The sequence below is a fragment of the Triturus cristatus genome, chromosome 7 (assembly GCF_964204655.1).
Source record: "Triturus cristatus chromosome 7, aTriCri1.1, whole genome shotgun sequence".
Classification (NCBI taxonomy): domain Eukaryota; kingdom Metazoa; phylum Chordata; class Amphibia; order Caudata; family Salamandridae; genus Triturus; species Triturus cristatus.
Genome location: NC_140590.1, coordinates 65,895,598 through 65,919,535, shown reverse-complemented (window position 1 = coordinate 65,919,535; position 23,938 = coordinate 65,895,598). Strand labels below are relative to the sequence as shown.

Here is a 23,938-nt window from a genome sequence, read left to right as displayed (position 1 = left end):
AATGGTGGTTGATGTCGGCTGGTCCCTGATTGTGCAGGACGTTGTAGTCATGTGTTAGCATCTTGAATTGGCACCTCTTGTGGATGTGGAGCCAGTGGAGTTTCCGGAGGTGGGGTGACATGTGCCCTTCTGGGGAGATCAAGAGCGAGTCTGGAGGCTGTGGTCTGAATGGTCTATAGTCTCTTTAGCAGGTGTGAGGTGACTCCTACGTAGAGTGTTGCCTTAGTCCAGGTGGCTGGTAACAAGGGCATGGGTGATGGTACGTATGGTGCTGGCCGGGAGCCATGTGAAGACTTGGTGGAGCATACGAAGAGTGAGGAAGCAGGCTGAGGATACTGCATTGATCTGGTTTTTCATGGTGAGTTTGCAGTCCAGTATGATGCAGTGGTTCCTGGTGTGTTCTGTAGGTGTGGGTAAGGGTCCCCGTTCTGCAGGTTCGACGGGGATGTGTTGCTCCTAAAATGAGTACGTCCGTTCTGTCCGCGTTGAGTTTGAGGCAGTTGTTTTTCACCCAGAACGCGATGCTGGTCATGCAGAGGTTGAAGTTGGCCTTGGTGGTGGCGGGGTCTGTGAATGGAGAGAGATTAGCTGGGTTTTGTCTGCATATGATACGATGGTCAGTCCATGGGTCCTGACTAATGGGGCCAACGGAGTCATGAAGGCGTTGAACAGGGTAGGGTTGAGAGAGGATCCTTGAGTGTCACCCTAGATGATGTTCTTGGGATTCCAGGTGTAGGGTGGGAGGCGGATGGCTCTAGGTTCTTCTGGTGAGGAAGAATGCAATCCACTTGAGGGCGTCCCCTTGAAGCCCCATATGGTGGAGCCTTTTTTATAGGGTGCAGAGAGACACAGTGTTGAAGGCTGCCGAGAGGTCCGGGCGGATAAGGGCGGTAGTTTCCCCCAGGTCTAGGGAGTCTGGATGTCGTCAATGGCTGTGATTAGGGTGGTGTCTGTGCTGTGGTTCAAGTTGAACGCAGATTGCGATAGGCCCAGGAGGTCGTTGCTCTATAGGTAGTTTGAGAGTTGGTAGATAATGGCTTTTTCCAGGACTTTGGCAGGAGCAGAGAGATGGGCCAGTAGTTCTTGAGATCTCTCAGGTCTGAGGATGGTTTTTTGAGGAGAGGTTTGACTTCCGCGTGTTCCCATTTAACTGAGAAAGTGGCAGAGGTGATGAAAATGTTGAAGATGGTAGTGATTTCTTTGCTGATAGAATTGTTCCCCAGGTTCAGTGCTTAATTTGTGCGGGTGGTTTCCGGTACTCAGCACCTGCACTTAATTGTCAGCACTGGCACTAGTGGCATTCCACTACATGGTGGCACTGTCTCTTTAGTTTCAGATGAGCGCAACAAAAGTGATTATTAAGTCAGTATTTATTAAACATGAATAATACTAGCCTCTCATGCCATTATTATAGCTTTGTGTGGCCTGAAATAGTCTGAATTGTTACACTATAGAAGTGTCATGGTTAGGTGTTATGTTGGTACTGTCATTGGCAGTGCTGGGAGGGTATGGGTGGCACATGCTGCAATGGCCTTCCGATAAGGGCCCTGGTACTAAATGTTTTACAAATTAAGATCTGCCCAGGTTGAACATGTGGTAGGGCCTGGGGTCCCTGGGTGCTCCTGAGTGGATGGAGCTCATGATGACAGAAGTGGTCTGTGTGACGAGTTGGTCCCATGTTGTAATCCTGAGGTTTTGGTGGGAATCGGTGAGCTTGAGGAGGCTGCAGATGCTGTCAATGATTGTTTGGGGTTCAAAGTGTTTGTTGATGGTATATATCTTGTTGTGAAAGAAGTCTGATAGGGTGCCACAGAGATCTTGATGATTTCGAAGAGTTCTTTGCTGTGGTTATAGCTGGCTTTGAGGATGGTGGGCAGTGTGTTTCTTTATGTGCTTTCAGGTGCTGGTGGTGGTAGTGCTATCTGGAAGGTGGCATGGTCATTTGGCTCTTTGCTAGAGTGCCCAATCCTTTCCAGATACTTGCAGTTGCGTTTGGTAGATTTTAGTTCCGGTGTGAACCAGCTGGTGTGGTTGGTGGGTCTGCTTGGTTTGGCAGGTTTGATGGGCTTGATTTTGTCAGTGCAGTTGGTGATCCAGGCATTGACATTTTTGACTGTCTCTTTGACGTTGGAAGTGGTGTCCAGAATGGAGGAGCTCAGTGTGTTGCTCCATTAACTTTCGGGTATCTTGCTCCAGCTCCTATGGGTGTTGCTGGCTGGTTTGTGGTGGCAGATGTGTTTGTGAAATGGATGATTGAGTGGTCCAACCAGTTGAGTTTGGTAACATGGTTGTACCTGACTCTGTTGCTGGCTGTAAAGATGGGTTTGAGCATGTACCTGGCAATGACTAGTTGGGAGAGGCCGAGGTTGTTCATGCTCTTGAGGAGGTTGGCTGTATTGGCATCAATGGGATCATCGAAGTGAAAGTTGAGGTTTCCGAGAAGGATTACTTTCTTTGAATTGATGGCCAGTGCAGTGATGAAGTCAGGAATGGCCTCGCAGGAGGCAGGAGGTGGTCCTGGTGGTCAGTAGGTGAGGGAGCCTCTAATGGTGGTCTTGCCATGAGTGTTGCGTTGGAAGTTGAGATGTTCCATGACACAGGTGGTGTCGTCAGTGGTGGCTGTGCAGTGCAGGAATTCTTTGCGGATGATGGCTATTCCACCTCTCTGTTAGTTTATGCTGTCCCTGTGTATAAGCTTGTATCCGTTGAGTGTGGTGGTGGTGATGTCTGGTATGGATGTTGGGTTGAGCCAAGACTCGGTGAGGAAGATGACATCAGTTTGGCATGTTTGTGAAGCAATTGGGTGGTGATCAGGAGGCAGTGGAGTTGTCCCAGCTCAGTAGTGGTGGGCGGGGACCCGTGAGCCGGAGTTACGATGTCACAGGAGAAGAGACAGTGTTGGCAGGGAAAAGATCCTGCTGTTGGGCATGGGGATGTGCGTCTGCAGTTGCTGTTGCAGGGTCAGGGGTTCAGGTCTGATATCTTGGCACTGGTGTAGCGGTGGGTGGGCAGAGATCCGGGTGCTGGGCGCGGTCCAGGCGTGGACAGGCACAGACAGGATTGCCTCTGGCATGCCAGAGCTGCACCTGCTAGGCAGATGTGCTAGGGCCTCCATTAAGTAGGTTCCTGGATAGGTGCTCTGGGCGGGGTCAGCAAGAGGTGGGAAGAGGGAGGAAGAGCGGCGCTGAAGGCAGGAAAACAAGTAGAGAGAGGAAGTGTTAGCGTGGGAAAAACAAAAAACTAAGCGAGTGTTAGGTGGGAGGAAAAACAAGTTTACGGAGGAAAAAATGCTGTTTAAGAGGAAAAAAAGAGCGGGTTAAGGAGAAGGCAAAGTGCTGGAAAAAGAACAAGTTATAAGCAGGCAAAATAATACTGAAAAAAGAACGAGTTAGGAGAAGGCAAAATGCTGAAAGGAGAACAAAGTTAGGAGGAGGCAAAGGTCCTTGAAAAGAGCGATGTAAAAAGGAGGCAAAATACTGAAAAAGAACGAGTGAGGAGGAGACAAAATACTGAAAAAGTACAAGTTATGAGGAGGTAACATACTGAAAATAATGAGTCAGGAGGAGGCAAAATTCTGAAAAAGCAGGAGTTAGGAGGAGGAAAAATGCGGTAAAGAGCAGAAAATGAGCTGTTAGGAAGAGAGAAAAGTAAAATGCAGTGGAATGTGGATCAACAATTCGGCAGTTCAATCGCGGAGCTCAAGCTGTGCGCTCGAGCGGGCAGCAACAGTGGGGCGATGGCCGGGGACCTGCTAAATTGGGTTGTGCTGCGGCCTCCATTAAGTAGGTTCCTGGGAGTGCGGAGGAGCCCTGGGCGGAGTCAGCAAGAGGCAGGAAGTGGAAGTGTGAACGGCACTGAAGGCGGGAAAATGAGCGGTCAAAGTTTTAGCATGGGAAAAATGAAAAAACAAAGCGAGCATTAGGTGGGATGAAAAATAAATTTAAGGAGGAAAAAATCCTGTTTAGGATTACGAGGAAAATAGAGAGTAAAGGGGGAGACAATATGCAGTTAGGGAGGAGAAAAAGAGCAGGTCAATGAGGAGGCCAAATGATGGAAAAAGAATGAGTTAGAAGGAGGCAAAATACTGAACAAATAATGATTATGAGGAGGCAAAATGCTGAAACAAGAACGACGTTAGGAAGAGGCAAAAGTGCCAGAAAAAAACAAAGTGAGGAGGAGGTAAAATACTGAAAAAAGAAAAAGTTAAGAGGAGGCAAAATACTGAAAAAGAGTAAGTTACAAGGATGCAAAATACTAAAACAGTATGAGTTAGGAGGAAGCAAAATGAGGTTAGGAGGAGCAAATGGGGGCTGGAGGCAAAAGTGCTGGAAATGAATGAAGGGGAGCAGAGGGGACCTGGCTTGAGGACTCACATTTGTAAATCAGGGAAGGTTTGAACTTGTAAAGACAAATTATAAAAGGGTTTTTTCAAGGTATGGGAGACAGCATGCATTTGTGCTTTCTGCATGCCATGTTTGTGGAAGTATCAGATAAATCAACATCAGAAACCAGTCCACCACACCATAAAACAGGCTCTCATTCAGCCATAAAACCAGCCCATACACTGATCTGTGAGACCAGCGCTTTGGACACTGCCAGAGTGCCCTACAGGCCAGTCTGACCCTGTCTCTATACAATGAACACATATGCTCCAACATAGCCGGAAGGAAGCAGCATTATCTAAACCAATAAGTTATTGGACACTGCGTGTGAACGGTAACTTTAAGAATCTTTTGCTTAGGTTACGGTGTGCCAAAGTTGGGAGAATGCCCTCTTATTTGCTGAGTGTACTACAAAGCAAGAATTCTTTCCCAATGTTTTTAAGGTTGCATTAAGGCGGTCTAATGACTGAAATTGTAATATAGAAATGATAGAAATATGAAATTGCAATCAGTGGCACCATTCTCACACGACTCTACCTCACATAAATTAATAGAAAAAGGAAGGTGAATTGAAGCAGTAGATGAGACAGCTCTGTGTAAATTGAATCACTAGATGAGAGCGCTCTATGTGAATTGAACCACTAGATGAGAGAGCTCTGTGTGAATTGAATCACTAGATGAGAGAGCTTGATGTGAAATGAACCAGTAGATGAGGGAGCTCTATTTGAACTGAAGCAGCAGATGAGAGAGCTCTGTGTGAATTGAACCACCAGATGAGAGAGCTCTATGTGAATTGAATCGCTAGATGAGAGTGCTCAATATGAATTGAATCACTAGATGAGAGAGCTATATGTTAATTGAACCAGTAGATGAGAGAGCTCTAAGCGAATTAGTGAATTGAATCACTGGATGAGAGAGCTCAATGTGAATTGAATCACTAGATGAGAGAGCTCTATGTGAATTGAATAACTAGATGAGAGAGCTCTAAGTGAATTGAATCACTAGATGAGAGCTTGATGTGAATTAAACCAGCAGATGAGAGAGCTATATGTGAATTGAATCACTAGATCAGAGTGCTCAATATGAATTGAATCACTAGATGAGAGCGCTCTATGTAAATTGAACAAGTAGATGAGAGAGCTCTATGTGAACTGAAGCAGCAGATGAGAGAGCTCTATGTGAATTGAATCGCTAGATGAGTGCTCAATATGAATTGAATCACTGAATGACAGAGCTCTATGTGAATTGAATTACTAGATGAGAGAGCTCGATGTGAATTGAATTACTAGATGAGAGAGCTCGATGTGAATTCAATCACTAGATGAGAGAGCTCGATGTGAATTCATCCAGTAGAGGAGAGAGCTTGATGTGAATTGAAGCACTAAATGAGAGTGCTCTATGTGAATTGAACCAGTAGATGAGAGCGCTTTAAGTGAATTGAAGCAGTAGATGAGAGCTCTATGTGAATTGAATCACTAGATGAGAGCGCGCTATGTGAATTGAAACAGTAGATGGGAGCATCTATGTGAATTGAAGCAGCAGATGAGAGAGCTCTGTGTAAACTGAATCACTAGATGAGAGAGCTTGATGTGAATTGATCCAGTAGATGAGACAGCTCGATGTGAATTGATCCAGTGGATGAGAGAGCTCTATGTGAATTAATCCAGTAGATGAGAGAGCTCTATGTGAATTGATCCAGTAGATGAGAGAGCTTGATGCGAATTGAAGCACTAAATGAGAGCGCTCTATGTGAATTGAACCAGTAGATGAGAGCGCTTTAAGTGAATTGAACCAGTAGATGAGAGCTCAATGTGAATTGAAGCAGTAGATAAGAGAGCTCTATGTGAATTGAATCAGTAGATGAGAGCGCTCTATGTGAATTGAAACAGTAGATGGGAGCATCTTTGTGAATTGAAGCAGCAGATGAGAGAGCTCTGTGTAAATTGAATCACTAGAGGAGAGATCTCGATGTGAATTGATCCAGTAGATGAGACAGCTCGATGTGAATTGATCCAGTAGATGAGAGAGCTCTATGTGAATTGATCCAGTAGATGAGAGAGCTCGATGCGAATTGAAGCACTAAATGAGAGTGCTCTATGTGAATTGAACCAGTAGATGGGAGCGCTTTAAGTGAATTGAAGCAGTAGATGAGAGAACTCTATGTGAATTGAATCACTAGATGAGAGAGCTCGATGTGAATTGAACCAGTAGATGAGAGAGCTCTATGTGAATTCATCCAGTAGATGAGAGAGCTCGATGTGAATTGAAGCACTAAATGAGAGAGCTCTATGTGAATTGAATCACTAGATGAGAGAGCTCGATGTGAATTGAAGCAGTAGATGATAGAGCTCTATGTAAATTGAATCACTAGATGAGAGAGCTCGGTGTGAATTCAACCAGTAGATGAGAGAGCTCTATGTGAATTGAATCACTAGATGAGAGAGCTCGATGTGAATTGAAACAGTAGATGAGAGAGCTCTATGTGAATTGAATCACTAGATGAGAGAGCTTGATGTGAATTAAACCAGCAGATGAGAGAGCTATATGTAAATTGGATCACTAGATGAGAGAGCTAAATGTGAAGTGAACCATCAGATGAGAGAGCTCTATTTAATTGAATCGATAGATGAGTGCTCTATGTGAATTTAATCACTAGATGAGAGAGCTCTATGTAAATTGAATAACTAAAAGAGAGAGCTTTGTGTATATTGAACTAGTAGAAGAGACAGCTCTATGTGACTTGAACCAGCAGATGAGAGAGCTCTATGCGAATGTAATCACTAAATGAGAGAGCTCTGTGTAAATATAACAGTACACGAGACAGCGCTATGTCAATTGAACCAGTAGATGAGAGCGCTCTATGTGAATCGAACCAGTAGACTAGAGAGCTCTATGTGGATTGAACCAGTAGATGAGAGCGCTCTATGTCAATTGAATCACTAGATGAGAGAGCTCTATGTGAATTGAACCAGTAGATGAGAAGAGAGCTCTATTTAATTTAATCGATAGATGAGAGTGCTCTATGTGAATTTAATCACTAGATGAGAGAGCTTAATGTAAATTGAATAACTAAAAGAGAGAGCTTTGTGTATATTGAACTAGTAGAAGAGACAGCTCTATGTGACTTGAACCAGCAGATGAGAGAGCTCTATGCGAATGTAATCACTAAATGAGAGAGCTCTGTGTAAATATAACAGTACACGAGACAGCGCTATGTCAATTGAACCAGTAGATGAGAGCGCTCTATGTGAATCGAACCAGTAGACTAGAGAGCTCTATGTGGATTGAACCAGTAGATGAGAGCGCTCTATGTCAATTGAATCACTAGATGAGAGAGCTCTATGTGAATTGAACCAGTAGATGAGGAGAGAGCTCTATGTGAGTTAAATCACTAGATGAGAGAGCTCGATGTGAATTGAACCAGCAGATGAGAGAGCTCAATGTGAACTGAACAAGTAGATGAGAGAGTTCTATGAATTGTATCACTAGATGAGAGAGCTCTATGTGAATTGAACCAGTAGTAGAGAGCGCCCTGAGTGAAAGAAATCACTGGATGAGAGAGCTCTATGTGAATTGAATCAGTAGAAGAGACAGCTCTATGTGAATTGAACCAGCAGATGAGAGAGCTCTATGTGAATTGAATCACTAATTGAGAGAGCTCTGTGTAAATTGAACCAGTAGATGAGGAGAGAGTTCTATGTGAATTGAACCAGCAGATGAGAGGGCTCTATTTGAATTGAACCAGTAGATTAGAGTGCTCTGTGTGAATTGAATCACTAGATGAGAGTGCTCTATGTGAATTGCACCAGTAGATGAGAGAGCTCTATGTGATTTAATCCAGTAGATGAGACAGCTCGATGTGAAATGATCCAGTAGATGAGACAGCTCGATGTGAATTGATCCAGTAGATGAGAGCGATCTATGTGAATTGAACCTGTAGATGAGAGCGCTCGATGTGAATTGAACTTGTAGATGAGACAGCTCGATTTAAATTGAACAAGTAGATGGGAGAGCTCTATGTGAATTGAAACAGTAGATGGGAGCATCTATGTGAATTAAACCAGTAGATGAGAGCTCGATGTGAATTGATCCAGTAGATGAGAGAGCTCTATGAATTGAATCACTAGATGCGAGAGCTCTATGTGAATTGATGCAGCAGATGAGCGAGCTCGATGTGAATTGATCCAGTAGATGAGAGAGCTCAATGTGAATTGAATCACTAGATGTGAGCACTCGATGTGAATTGAACCAGTAGATGAGAGCGCTCAATATGAATTGAACCAGTAGATGAGAGCGCTCGATGTGAATTGAACTAGTAGATGAGAGTGCTTTAAGTGAATTGAACCAGTAGATGAGAGTGCTCTATGTGAATTGAACCAGCAGATGATAGAACTCGATGTAAATGGAGCCAGTAGATGAGAGAGCTCTATGAATTGAACTAGCAGATGAGAGAGCTCTATGTGAATTAAATCATTAGATGAGAGAGCTCTATGTGAATTAAATCATTAGATGAGAGAGCTCTATGTGAATTAAATCATTAGATGAGAGAGCTCTATGTTAAGGCTGAATCTACACATGTAGCCTACAAACTCCGGTTTTCTCATCATACAGTGACTGACGGGCAACACCAGGTTGTGAAACCTCGAAAAAACCTTTATTTCTTGTTCCAGTTTGCATTTTTGCAAATGGTTTAGTTGAAAATAACAGCATATAATAAAGCAACATACTAATAATAAAATAACAGTTTAAGAACATTTTTCATTTAACAGTATTTAAATAGTACACACTTTAGCCGTATAATATGAGAATGCTTAAGAAAAAAATCTGCAGTTAAAATGTAAGTGTAGTCCTAAAGATTTTTTTTTTTAAAAGAAGAAAGCTAAAAAGAGAACAGTAACTGGTTCAAAGTTACTGAAGGATTACATATAATTAAGAAACTGAAAACTGACATCTACTTTATAAAAGAAATAAAGGCGCTGGTGCCTCCGCAACTTCACATCTACTGATGTGATCTCATATGATCAATGACTGCACAGAATTAGAGCCTTCATTCTCATCGTCACATACTAGAGATGTTTACTCACATAGGGCCCGATTCACCAAGGTAAACTGAGACGAAGGTCTAACTTCAGGACTTTCGGTATACACAAAGGGCATTTCAAGGGGACAAATTTGGTTCAACTCTCTTTTAATTGAAAACTGTTTTTATTTTTAGTGACACCCTCCATTTCTTTTGTCGCATTTGTGTGCATATTTTCTGAAATTGTTGGTGAAATAGCTTTTAATGGTATTTCTAAAATAGTTTTTACAATGTCACAAAAACTAGCTATGTCACCAACGCTAAACCTAACAATAACGCATCCTAAGGCAAACCTTGCCCAGACCTGGTTTCTAACTTTTACCCGAACCTAAAACCCAAACCTTAACTCGGCCATTCCTCAATTCCTTAACTTGTGCTTAGCCCTTTTCTAAACTGGACCATCCTATCTCTATTAATTAGTCAAACTCTAAATCTGAAACCCTAATCATGCCCCTGTCCTCTTTGTTGCTAGACTAATTTCAAATAAAAGTATTTCTATGATTTATATTTCTCTGGACCTATTTTTTAAATTAAATTATTTTTATATATATTCTTTCATCGAACCGTGTTTTCTGTACAATGTGTCAGGATAAATAGGCAAACCATTGAGCACACCCGCGCCGCACAATTCCTTACCTTTAGACAGGTATGCGAGTGATATGCACGTGGTCTCGTAGGCCGCACACGATTGTTTCCTCATTCGACAGAAGCTCGACGACCCCTGACACTTGAGGCATTTCAGGCTGTAGGCTGCAATGTAAAGAGAATGAGAGAACCATAGGTAAGTGAGAGCTCTAGATGTAAACATAGATGGTGAAAGTGCCTTCACAAACCACCTACAAGGACGGAATTAGTCATGTGAAAGACCCTTAGTGCAAGGATTCTCTAAACCAGAGGAAACATGCCACTTTGTATGTGAATCTCTCTCCCTCCCAGGACTTGAGTAGCCATCTTGCCACTCTGGCATTTCCCCAGTATGCCCCACGCTGTTTTGGGAGCAAGATGGACGTCCATGACCCCATGGCCCTATTGGCATGACCTCCTGCGGTGTGAGGCTGGCTGGAATATTTTTACCAGGGATGATTTTAGTTTCCAATCCAGCCCTATCTCTTCTCCGGCACCAAGGTCTCTTTTTGGGCCATTAACTACAATCAGGCACCAACTTATGGCCTCCTGTGGTGGCACCATGGTGCTGTTGCCCGTCAGTGGTCTTGATGTAGGGCAAAGACCAGGTATCGCTTAACGGAGAGAGCTGCTAACTAAAGAACATGGAGAACCAAATTTGACTCCTGGCTCGTGTTTTTCTGTGAAAATCAGTCTCCTTGTGGCTAAAAAAGAGTATCACGCAGTCTGGTTTCATTGTGAAATGCTCTAATGCCTTTGGGCGAGGCTCACGCGACAAAACCCCTGTAAAATAGTTCCCATGATCCCTTCCCCCCTCTCCGTCGTACACAGATGCTCTGTTCACCCATTTCAAGGTGTCATTTCCTGACAGTTTATTTACCTACAATATGTTGGACAGTGTGGTTCAGCTGGGGGCAGATATCTTTACACCATGGCAATACGCCTTTGCGACTCTACCAATGCACAGCGTACACCGGGCACTGCTACTGCCTCGTGGCACTTTGTCAGCAGGCAGTGGCCATCTCCCATGTCAAGGGGTTCAAAAAGGGGTGAAGAGGATTTGCGACTGCTAAGGTGTATGCCAGGGTGTATGCCAAGGTGTATGCCTGGTGTATGCAACGATCTATGGCATGGTGTATGCCAGGTTGTATGGCAGGGTTTATGCCAAGTTGTATGGCAGGTTGTATGTCAGGGTGTATTCCAGGGTGAATGTCAGGTTGTATGCCAGGATGAATGGCAGGGGGTATTCCAGGGTGTATGGCAGGGTGTATTCCATGGTGCATGTCAGGGTGAATGCCAGGGTGTATGCCAGGGTGTATGGCAGGTTGTATGTCAGGGTGTATGGTAGATTGTATGTCAGGGTGTATTCTAGGGTGAATGCCAGAGTGTATGCCAGGATGAATGGCAACGTGTATTCCAGGGAATGTACCAGGGTGTATTCCAGGGTGTATGGCAGGGAGTATTCTGTAGTGCATGCCAGGTTGAATGCCAGGGTGTATGCCAGGTTGTATGCCAGGGTATATGCCAGGGTGCATGCCATGGTGTATGGCAGGGTGTATGCAGGGGTGTATGCCGGGGTGTATGCCAGGTTGTATGCTATGTTGTTTGCCATGGTGTGTAGCAGGGTGTGTGCCAGGGTGCAGGACAGGTTGTATGCCAGGGTGTATGACAGGTTGTAGGACAGGTTGTATGCCTGGGTCTGTGCCAGGTTGTAGATCAAGTTGTATACCAGGTTGTATATCAGGGTGTATGCCAAGTTGTATATCAGGGTGAATGGCAGGATGTATGCCAGGTTGTATGCCAGGATGAATGCCAGGGTGTATTCCAGGGTGTATGGCAGGGTGTATGGCAGGATGTATGCCAGGCTGTGTTCCAGGATGTATTCCAGGGTGCATGCCTGGGTCTGTGCCAGGGTGTATTCCAGGGTGTATGCCAGGGTGGATGTCAGGTTGTATTGCAGGGTGTATGCCTGGGTCTGTGCCAGGGTGTATTCCAGGGTGTATGCCAGGGTGTATGGCAGGGTGTATTCCAGGATGTATTCCAGGGTGTATGCCAGGTTGTATGCCAGGGTGTATGGCAGGTTCTATGCCAGGGAGTATGGCAGGTTGTATGCCAGGGTGTATACCAGGGTGTATGCTAAGGTGTATGCCAGGGTGTATGCCAAGGTGTATGGCAGATTGTATGTCAGGGTGAATGTCAGGTTGTATGCCAGGATGAATGGCAAGGGGTATTCTAGGGTGTATGTCAGGGTGTATTCCATGGTGCATGCCAGTGTGAATGCCAGGGTGTATGGCAGGTTGTATGTCAGGGTGTATGGTAGGTTGTATGTCAGGGTGTACTCTAGGGTGAATGCCAGTGTGTATGCCAGGATGAATGGCAGCGTGTATTCCAGGGTATATACCAGGTTGTATTCCAGGGTGTATGGCAGGGTGTATTCTGTAGTGCATGCCAGGGTGAATGCCAGGGTGTATGCCAGGGTATATGCCAGGGTGCATGCCATGGTGTATGGCAGGTTGTATGCAAGGGTGTATGCCAGGTTGTATGCCATGTTGTTTGCCAGGGTGTATGGCAGGGTGAGTGCCAGGGTGCAGGACAGGTTGTATGCCAGGGTGTATGACAGGTTGTAGGACAGGGTGTATGCCTGGGTCTGTGCCAGGTTGTAGATCAAGTTGTATACCAGGTTGTATGTCAGGGTGTATGCCAAGTTGTATATCAGGGTGTATGCCAGGGTGTATTCCAAGGTGTATGGCAGGGTGTATGGCAGGGTGTATGCCAGGGTGTATGCCAGGGTGTATGCCAGGGTGTATTCCAGGGTATATGCCTGGGTCTGTGCCAGGGTATATTCCAGGGTGTATGCCAGGGTGGATGTCAGGTTGTACTGCAGGGTGTATGCCTGGGTCTGTGCCAGGGTGTATTCCAGGATGTATTCCAGGGTGTATGCCAGGTTGTATGCCAGGGTGTATGTCAGGTTCTATGCCCGGGTGTATGCCAGGTTGTATGCCAGGTTGTATGCCAGTGTGAATGCCAGGGTGTATGCCAGGGTGTATGCCAGGGTGTATTCCAGGGTGTATGACAGGGCGTATGCCAGGGTGTATGGCAGGTAGTATGCCAGGGTGTGTGTTAGGGTACATGGCAGCGTGTATGCCAGGGTGCATGCCAGCGTGTATGCCAGGGTGTATAGCAGGATGTATTCCAGGGTGTATTCCAGGGTGTATGCCAGGTTGCATGCCAGGGTTTATAGCAGGTTGTATGCCAGGGTGTATGCCAGGTTGCATGCCAGGGTTTATAGCAGGTTGTATGCCAGGGTGTATGGCAGGTTGTATGCCACGGTGTATACCAAGGTGTATGCTAAGGTGTATGCCAGGCTATATGGCAGATTGTGTGCCAGGGTGTATTCCAGGGTGTATTCCAGGGTGTATGCCAGGGTGTATGCCATGGTGTATACTAGGGTGTATGCTAAGGTGTATGCCAGGGTGTATGTCAGGGTGTATGCCAGGGTGTATGCCAGGGTGTATGCCAGGGTGTATGCCAGGGTGTATGCCAGGGTGTATATCAGGGTGTATATCAGGGTATTAGCCAGGTTGTATGCCAGGGTGTATGCCAGGGTGTATGGCAGGGTGTATGGCAGGGTGTATGGCAGGGTGTATGCCAGGGTGTATGGCAGGGTGTATGCCAGGGTGTATGCCAGGGTGTATTGCAGGGTGTATACCAGGGTGTATACCAGGGTGTATGGCAGGGTGTATGGCAGGGTGTATTCCAGGGTGTATGCCAGGTTGTATGCCAGGGTGTATGGCAGGTTATATGCCATGGTGTATGGCAGGTTGTATTCCAGGGTGTATGGCAGGTTGTATGCCATGGTGTATACCAGGGTGTATGCTAAGTTGTATGCCAGAGTGTATGCCAGGTTGTATGCCAGTGTGTATGGCAGGGTGTATGCCTGGGTCTGTGCCAGGGTGGATGTCAGGCTTTATTCCAGGGTGTATGCCTGGGTCTGTGCCAAGGTGTATGCCAGGGTGTATGGCAGGGTGTATTCCAGGATGTATTCCAGGGTGTATGCCAGGTTGTATGCCAGGTTGTATGCCAGGGTGTATGGCAGGTTCTATGCCAGGGTGTATGGCAGGTTGTATACCAGGCAGTATACCAGGGTGTATGCTAAGGTGTATGCCAGGATGTATGACAAGATGTATGCCAGTGTGAATGCCAGGGTGTATGCCAGGGTGTATTCCAGGTTGTATGCCAGGGTGTATGACAGGGCGTATGCCAGGGTGTATGGCAGGTTGTATGCCAGGGTGTGTGTTAGGGTGTATTCCAGGGTGTATGCCAGGGTGCATGGCAGCGTGTATGCCAGGGTGCATAGCAGGATGTATTCCAGGGTGTATGTCAGGTTTAATGGCAGGGTGTATAGCAGGTTGTATGCCAGGGTGTATACCAAGGTGTATGCTAAGGTGTATGCCATGGTGTATTCCAGGGTGTATTCCAGGGTTTATGGCAGGTTGTATTCCAGGGTGTATGCCAGGCTATATGGCAGATTGTATGCCAGAGTGTATGCCAGGGTGTATGCCAGGTTGTATGCCATGGTGTATACTAGGGTGTATGCCATGGTGTATACTAGGGTGTATGCCAAGGTGTATGCCAGGGTGTATGGCAGGTTGTATGCCAGGGTGTTTGTTAGGGTATATTTCAGGGTGTATGCCATTGTGCATGGCAGCATGTATGCCAGGGTGTATGGCAGGTTGTATTCCAGGAGTAATATTCCAGGTTGTATGCCAGGGTGTATTCCAGGGTGTGTGCCCGGTTTTATGCCAGAGTGTATGGCAGGTTTATTCCAGGGTGTATGGCAGGTTGTATGCCGGGGTGTATATCAGGGTGTATGGCAAGGGGTATGGCAGGTGCATGCCAGAGTGTATTCCAGGGTTTATGCCAGGGTGTATGGTAGGTTGTATGCCAGGGTGTATTCCAGGGTGTATGCCCGGGTGTATGCCAGGGATTATGCCAGGTTTATGCCAGGGTGTATACCAATACCAGAGTGTATGCCAAGGTGTATGCCAGGGATTATGCCAGGTTTATGCCAGGGTGTATACCAGGGTGTATGCCAAAGTGTATGCCAGGGTGTATGCTGGAGCAAGAGCTATGCTAGATGTGTGTTGTTATCCCAGAAGGTCCTCAATGATCCGTGAATCATGTCGCTGTCAGCTGCACCACTGTGATTACTATGTCCAAGTGAAAGAGTCTGTGACAGGCACACAGGACATTCAAGAAGCCAAGGCCTAGATGTGTGGTCACCGTGGTACTAGCACTGGACGTGACCTATGTTTCATTATATTTGGTCAAAATACAAGAAGAGGGGAAAGAAGGCAAATAAGGGTCCATCATACACCCCCCAATCAGGCTATGTAGGTAGAAGGAGTATGCCATTCCTGAGTGAAAGGAGGAGATATAGGTCGGGGTAGCCTGAGGCCCCAGATATGGGGTTCTGATCCATCAGGAGCGAGAGCCCTCACACACCCCCAGGGAAGTCATGCTTCATTATCAGGCAGCTCCTCGTTGGGGCGGCGCAGCAGCGCCCAACGGGCCCCATGAGGGGGCTTTTTGCCGAAGTGAAGGGTGACATGCAGTGTTCAGTGGGATTATTTGAGTATATTGGTGTGAGGTGAGGTTAAAGTCTTTTCATATACAGGTGCCCTGTTATAGGAGGTGGTATATTAGAAGACGGTCGACATGTTTCTTGCCTATTTAATGTCACGACTGATCATGGCAATTCTTTAATACCAGAATCGTACCCAAAGGCATGGACACATGTGTACAGTATACCTTCAAGGTTAAAAAACGACCATGTTAGGGGGAGTACTCTGCCGCAGCATAAAGACGCTCATTGGCTTTAGAACAATGGCGATCAGGAGTGCACTTCGCACAAGTCCTACCTCATCCTCTGCCAACATGGTGGTCCGCTAAGCGCAGTTGACCTTGTCATCATGCACTTCACCACTGGGGCTAACCGACATGCAGTAGACAGGGTTTCCAAACAGCTAGACTCTAAGAACATAGTTCATAGCAGCCTCTTTCGCAAGGATCAGTCAAAAATGGTAAGCATTAAGTATATAACATTTTATTACGCGATCACACAAGCATCAATTTGATTTCTACCAGTTTACTAGACATGTGCTCCAATAAATAACCCATATACCTCTACTGTGATCCGAATGAGCGCACCTTTTGACTCTGGTAAATAACCATTGCAGGTTCCACCAGTGAGCAGGTGTATGCTGGAGCAAGAGCTATGCTAGATGTGTGTTGTTATCCCAGGAGGTCCTCAATGATCCATGAATACTGTCGCTGTCAGCTGCACCACTGTGATTACTATGTGCAAGTGAAAGAGTCTGTGACAGGCACACAGGACATTCAAGTAGCCAAGGCCTGGATGTGTGGTCACCGTGGTACTAGCACTGGATGTGACCTATGTTGCATTATATTTGGTCAAAATACAAGAAGAGGGGAAAGAAGGCAAATAAGGGTCCATCATACACCCCCCAATCAGGCTATGTAGGTAGAAGGATTATGCCATTCCTATAATTGGTGACATTCACAACAGGCCTGCTGGCTCTTCCCAACTCCTCCCTCCTTGTTGGATATGTCAGGACTCTTCACTGGCCGACTGAAGGCAACCTTGACTTGTCACTCTCTGGGCGCTAGGTATGACTGCCATTTCAGAGTCAATGGGCTGGCATGTTACCGACTGTATACATTTGATCCAGCAATCTACCAACAACAGATACTCCAATATCATATACTCACCTGGGCCCATAAACACACACTCACAATCTGGGTAAACCGCTGGAGTCAAAGTTTTATGATTTTCGGATTTCAAGATTAGTTTACCACTTATTTCTAACTAACCTTTCACTGATCAAAAAGTACTTTCCTCTGGTCGATGGACCACCAGTTGGACTAGTTGATGGTGAAGAGACTTAAGCTAACCTTTTCCTTATTGTAATGAAATAACCACAGACTCGGGAAAGGTTTAAATCTTTATCTAAATCAAATTCATGTGAACCATCTCAAATACACAGTGCAGACACCATCAAACTTGGAGAGAAAATTCAATTCGACACATACTTTGGATTCACGCAATGATCAATGCTCAAAAAGGAGAGGACAGAGAGAAAAGAACATCTGCAAATGCACCAAGTTATTTACCAAGAATGGTGTGAAGACCAAGCCCCTGGCCAAAGGGCTGGTAAGGGTCCCCCGGGATAGATCAGACGACAAAAGCTTCAGGACAGGAATCAGGACAGGACAGATGGCCTCTCTAATATCGAGGCTTGCGTCACACCCCTCTCAGACACTCTCTTCCTCCTCGAGATTCTTCCGCAATCTTCTTTCTAACTCAATTAAGTTAAGATAGTTGGTTCTGCATTCGGTTCTTCATCAGCATCTCACAGCATGTCTCTCAGCATCAGCATCACCCGCTACACCGACAGCATCCCGAGCTCTGCAGCATTCAGCATATCTCTGTAACTAATTAACTAAAACTACCTCAATTATACCTTTTCCTTCTTCATGTACCACCCACTAAAGTTTCAATATCGTAAAAATACTAAATCTGATTGGTCAGGCAAGGGGGAAAGATCATCCCACCATGCTTACATATCACTTTTTCAGTCTGCCCATAGTTCATAGACCCATCCCCTTCATTTTTATTGATGCTTTATTTTCCCACCCGCATTCACATTTCATCCACAACAATTGTTAAAAAATCTAACATGCACTCATTCATTTAACATTTTCACTGCCGGTTCTCAGGCTCGGGCACTCTGCGACCTTGTCCTCTTCCTGACCCTTATGTCATTCTTACGGGTTGACTTTCAGTTGCCATGCGCCATTATCATGTGACCCAGCTCACTTCAGCTACACACGAGAGGCCCAAATGCACAATAGTGATAAAGTCAGAAAGACAGATGTTACTTTAAAAAATAAATGGTATCACTATATACCACCCATCTCTACTCTAGTCCCCTTTACTTATTAATACTTTCCCCATATTAGCATTAGTTAAATCGCTCGGTTTCGCTTCAGCTAAGCAGGTGCCATGCACGCGAGTCTTCAAGACTCCATTTTAGTGCCATTTGCTCATGCGCAAGAATTTCCCTCCAAGCCTTAGTACGTCATATTGCGTAGATGCAGTTGATGCATGCACAGTAAAGATTTCCCAGTTAAGTTTCAAGGAGTCACGCCATCATTGTGCCAAACACAGACACTGTAGACATGCTGAAAAGCAATTTCTTTATTGATGTAATAACAAGGAAGACAAAGTTTGTTAACCATGTCATCCTCTTATCCAGGGGCAGCTCCTCCGTAATGGCGGAGCAGCGTCGCTCCACTGAGTCAGTCAGTGAAACATAAAATGATAATAAAACAATATTTCATATTTTTCCACAGACTGACTTGTCCAGGGAGTCTGGTAGGGGCAAGGCCATGACAGGGAGAAGGATTGGTAGTTGCGTTGTAAAGTGTGCATGTTGGTTTGGCCAGGCGTCTTAGGCCGGCCAAACAGACGTGCACTTAGGTTTCTCCAACCCAGCTGTGTTGCACAGTCAGGTCTGAGAAGCAGCAGAGACTCCCGGGTACTGCCTTAGCAGAAAAGCAGACCAATCCTGGCTCTGCTCTCATGCTATTGAGAGGAGGGCCAGGATTGGGTGGGGGAGCCTGTGCTGGTGTCCGAGGGAATGCTGGGACACTTTCAGGTGCAGGAGAGAAGAGGAGCACCGAGGCGACCGGCAGTGTCAGCGTCAGGACAGGTACGTTTTTTTTATTATTTCCATAAACCCTCCTACCCCATCAAACCCCTCTCCCCCCACGTGAGTTTTGCGGCAGCTACCACTGCTCCAATCACACCACAATTTATATTTCCGTGTTTTACAATACATACCTGCCTCAATTACCCAATTGCTAGGTGAATACCACTGGAAAGCCTATAAAGGCAATTCAGTCCTTCATGCTGGCCATTCATTTCCCCTAGAGCCACTGAGTCTGACCTAGAAGGTGAGGTGGCCTTGTGACTATTTGCAGGCAGGGGCTTCTCGCTGAAAGAGGGCAGGTCTGGGTTTAGTGCTGACGGCCGACAGTGCGGCAAACTCTGCTGGGGCCCTTCGATGATTCCCTCACTATCACCCTCCAACAGTGACTCTCATCTCTCCACAGCCCCTCTCTCACACATATTTAATTTGTTTCATACCAGTATAGGATATAGAACCACTTTACATCACACACACATACATAGACAATGAATTTGTGTGTAAATCAGTGTACAGAAAATGTTACACAAGACAAACGGGCCACAAGGCGTAGGACTCACATGGCATCCATACTGACAGGCATGTTTTAGGAACACCTCTTCCGGAGAAGCACAAACTTAGGATTCAAAATGTCGCAGTCATGCGTGTAATTTAAGTTGCTGCATGGAAAGGTGGTACAAAACATTGTGCATGGAGCTTTGCCAGGTGTGGATAGCACAGATGCCATCTATCGGTGCGATCCAGACGCATGGCGGCTGCAGGAAAAGGTGTCATGCAAACCGGGGAAGAATCTGTCTATGTTGACATCATGCACAGTGCTTAAACTTGCCATGGCCACAGACTGATTTAGATATACAGATCCTAGGTTTTGCAATTACCAAATATTGAATTTTGTCGATTCGCCATTTAGTAATCGCAAATAGTGATGTACAAATATGTGTTGAACACATTTAGTGATTTTCAGGGGGTCGCACATAGACCTACCTCAATAGCTATGAAGTCATCATCAACAAAAATGATTGCCCAACTGGTTTGCAGTACATAAAACCAACGGCACCAAACTATTCAAGAAAAACTTTCTAATCTGTAGATTGGAAAATCGTTCCAGCTGTCCAAAGAAACACGCCATTTTTGAGACACGCAGACGACTTCATATCTATTGAGAAACGGACATCACAAGTTTGATCCTCTTGAAATATACCCTTAGTGAGCACCCTGAGGAAGTCTTGGGTGAATGCCCATATAAGACGAAACACGTGTTGGCTCGGTGGCTTTCATTTGTTGCAAAAGAAAAGAAAAATTAAGAAAAATAAAAACTGAAGCACCTACCTGAAAACATTTGACACAATAAAACATCAAGAGAAACATTGGAGAAGAACACTGTTGATTTAATACTTGTGTTAATATAGGAGTATTGCTCAGGACATTGATTTTGTTTTTGTATGTTACTAGGTGTCCGTTTGGAGTTATAAAGGGACCTCTATTAGACACATAAGGTACTGCACCCTTAATGCAATTATAAAGAGAAAGATTGAAGCAGAATGTATGTTTCCATTTGTTTGTATTGGAAGTGAGATTTTTGTTAGCTTGCGTTTTAAAAATGCACCATTGTTGTTCATTTAGCTTTGTTTGTGAAATAAAGCTAAATAAACAACAATGGTAGAAGCTAGCGAAAATCTCTTTTCCAATAAAAACAAATGGAAACGTATACATGGAGGACCGGGGAGAAAAATGCAAAAATGCCCCTGATGTGCAGTGAGAAATCTTCCTCTAGGTCGCGGACATTTGTCTTTTGTTCTTCAACAACAAACCCCAGTTTTAGGGGACTAAGAGCCCCTCACCAGGAGAGTGTGGCTCGCCATCAATCGAACATGGTCTTCTTCTAGTTGGCGAAGGCCAGGTCTTTGCAGATCTAGCCTGCCTAGCTCTGTATAAGCTCCTTGATTTGTACTTTTTAATTAATTACTATTTTTAAATGTATTGTTGATTTGGGCAGTTGTTTTTTTCCTGATGGAAGCTTTGCTGTCAAGTCTGCTACCGAGGATGAGGCGGATATTCGTATAGAAACAAATTTACCTCAATGAACCAGGCTGTTGGGCCTTTTGGGGGTTTCAGTTCCAGCCCAAATCAAGTATGTGTCCTCTCACTCCCTTTTATTTCTGCTACCAAAGATATTGATCATATCATGCTGGTATGAGTTTGTGGTTCTATCTCGGGCAGTGGGCATCACATATAGGTTTAGCATTGGGTACTCATTAATACTCTGGCATTAGACGTTGCCTAGAAGGATGTGGGTAGGTGTTCACTATGAACTTTACCTCAATTACATATATCTGACATTGGGTGTTCATTAGGACTCCGCATGGGTTATTGAGCATATCTCTGGAAGTCGGTATTGGTTATAACTAAGTGGCTGGGGTTAATGTTAATTCTGGCAGTGGACACGTATCTTAGCTATGACATTTGACCTGACTTCACTCTGAGTATGGAGTGTATTTTTCAACACTGCACAGAAGTAGGTCCTGTTTTGTCAGTTCAAGTGGGCTGGGCATGTGATTCTGGAGTCCAAGTGGGCTTAGCATGTGATTCTGGAGTCCAAGTGGGCTTAGCATGTGATTCTGGAGTCCAAGTGGCTGGGCATGTGATTCTGGAGTCCAAGTGGCTGGGCATGTGATTCTGGAGTCCAAGTGGCTGGGCATGTGATTCTGGAGTCCAAGTGGCTGGGCATGTGATTCTGGAGTCCAAGTGGGCTTAGCATGTGATTCTGGAGTCAAAGTGGGCTTAGCATGTGATTCTGGAGTCCAAGTGGCTGGGCATGTGATTCTGGAGTCCAAGTGGCTGGGCATGTGATTCTGGAGTCCAAGTGGCTGGGCATGTGATTCTGGAGTCCAAGTGGCTGGGCATGTGATTCTGGAGTCCAAGTGGGCTTAGCATGTGATTCTGGAGTCGCAGTGGCTGGGCATGTGATTCTGCAGTCCAACTGGCTGGGCGTGTGAATCTGGAGTCCAAGAGCATGTGATTCTGGAGTCCAAGTGGCTGGGCATGTGATTCTGGAGTCCAAGTGGCTTGGCATGTGATTCTGGAGTCCAAGTGGCTGGGCATGTGATTCTGGAGTCCAAGTGGGCTTGGCATGTGATTCTGGAGTCCAAGTGGCTGGGCATGTGATTCTGGAGTTGCAGTGGCTGTGATTCTGGAGTTGCAGTGGCTGGGCATGTGATTCTGGAGTTGCAGTGGCTGGGCATGTGAATCTGGAGTCCAAGTGGCTGGGCATGTGATTCTGGAGTTGCCGTGGCTGGGCATGTGATTCTGGAGTTGCCGTGGCTGGGCATGTGATTCTGGAGTTGCAGTGGCTGGGCATGTGATTCTGGAGTCCTAGTGGCTGGACATGTGATTCTGGAGTTGCAGTGGCTGGGCATGTGATTCTGGAGTCCAAGTGGCTGGGCATGTGATTCTGGAGTTGCAGTGGCCGGGCATGTGATTCTGGAGTCCAAGTAGGCTTGGCATGTGATTCTGGAGTCCAAGTGGGCTTGACATGTGATTCTGGAGTCCAAGTGGCTGGGCATGTGATTCTGGAGTTGCAGTAGCTGGGCATGTGATTCTGGAGTTGCAGTGGCTGGGCATGTGATTCTGGAGTTGCCGTGGCTGGGCATGTGATTCTGGAGTTGCCGTGGCTGGGCATGTGATTCTGGAGTTGCAGTGGCTGGGCATGTGATTCTGGAGTCCAAGTGGCTTGGCAAGTGATTCTGGAGTTGCAGTGGCTGGGCATGTGATTCTGGAGTCCAAGTGGCTGGGCATGTGATTCTGGAGTCCAAGTGGCTGGGCATGTGATTCTGGAGTCCAAGTGGCTGAGCATGTGATTCTGGAGTCCAAGTGGGCTTAGCATGTGATTCTGGAGTCAAAGTGGGCTTGGCATGTGATTCTGGAGTCCAAGTGGCTGGGCATGTGATTCTGGAGTCTAAGTGGCTGGGCATGTGATTCTGGAGTTGCAGTGGCTGGGCATGTGATTCTGGAGTCCAAGTGGGCTTAGCATGTGATTCTGGAGTCAAAGTGGGCTTGGCATGTGATTCTGGAGTCCAAGTGGCTGGGCATGTGATTCTGGAGTCCAAGTGGCTGGGCATGTGATTCTGGAGTCGCAGTGGCTGGGCATGTGATTCTGGAGTCCAACTGGCTGGGCATGTGAATCTGGAGTCCAAGAGCATGTGATTCTGGAGTCCAAGTGTGCTTGACATGTGATTCTGGAGTCCAAGTGGCTGGGCATGTGATTCTGGAGTTGCAGTGGCTGGGCATGTGATTCTGGAGTTGCAGTGGCTGGGCATGTGATTCTGGAGTTGCAGTGGCTGGGCATGTGATTCTGGAGTCCAAGTGGCTGGGCATGTGATTCTGGAGTCCAAGTGGCTGGACATGTGATTCTGGAGTTGCCGTGGCTGGGCATGTGATTCTGGAGTTGCAGTGGCTGAGCATGTGATTCTGGAGTCCAAGTGGCTGGACATGTGATTCTGGAGTTGCTGTGGCTGGGCATGTGATTCTGGAGTCCAAGTAGGCTTAGCATGTGATTCTGGAGTCCAAGTGGGCTTGACATGTGATTCTGGAGTCCAAGTGGCTGGGAATGTGATTCTGGAGTTGCAGTAGCTGGGCATGTGATTCTGGAGTTGCAGTGGCTGGGCATGTGATTCTGGAGTCCAAGTGGCTGGGCATGTGATTCTGGAGTTGCCGTGGCTGGGCATGTGATTTTGGAGTTGCAGTGGCTGGGCATGTGATTCTGGAGTTGCCGTGGCTGGGCATGTGATTTTGGAGTTGCAGTGGCTGGGCATGTGATTCTGGAGTCCAAGTGGCTTGGCATGTGATTCTGGAGTTGCAGTGGGTGGGCATGTGATTCTGGAGTCCAAGTGGCTGGGCATGTGATTCTGGAGTCCAAGTGGCTGGGCATGTGATTCTGGAGTCCAAGTGGCTTGGCATGTGATTCTGGAGTTGCAGTGGGTGGGCATGTGATTCTGGAGTCCAAGTGGCTGGGCATGTGATTCTGGAGTCCAAGTGGGCTTGGCATGTGATTCTGGAGTCAA

The 23,938-nt window shown here is 46.1% G+C and overlaps 2 protein-coding genes across 2 annotated transcripts in view; one reads left to right on the top strand and one right to left on the bottom strand.

The window, feature by feature from the left end:
- The window catches only part of LOC146808829 (urokinase plasminogen activator surface receptor-like), a 644,273-nt gene that overhangs the window by 7,806 nt on the left and 612,529 nt on the right, over window positions 1–23,938 (top strand). The gene's annotated exons all lie outside the window — the stretch shown is intronic.
- The window catches only part of LOC146808830 (urokinase plasminogen activator surface receptor-like), a 250,196-nt gene that overhangs the window by 81,152 nt on the left and 145,106 nt on the right, over window positions 1–23,938 (bottom strand). The window contains exon 2 of the mRNA XM_085615654.1: window positions 10,099–10,212. Coding sequence (XP_085471780.1) covers window positions 10,099–10,212 — 114 coding nt within the window. The remainder of the gene's footprint in view (window positions 1–10,098; window positions 10,213–23,938) is intronic.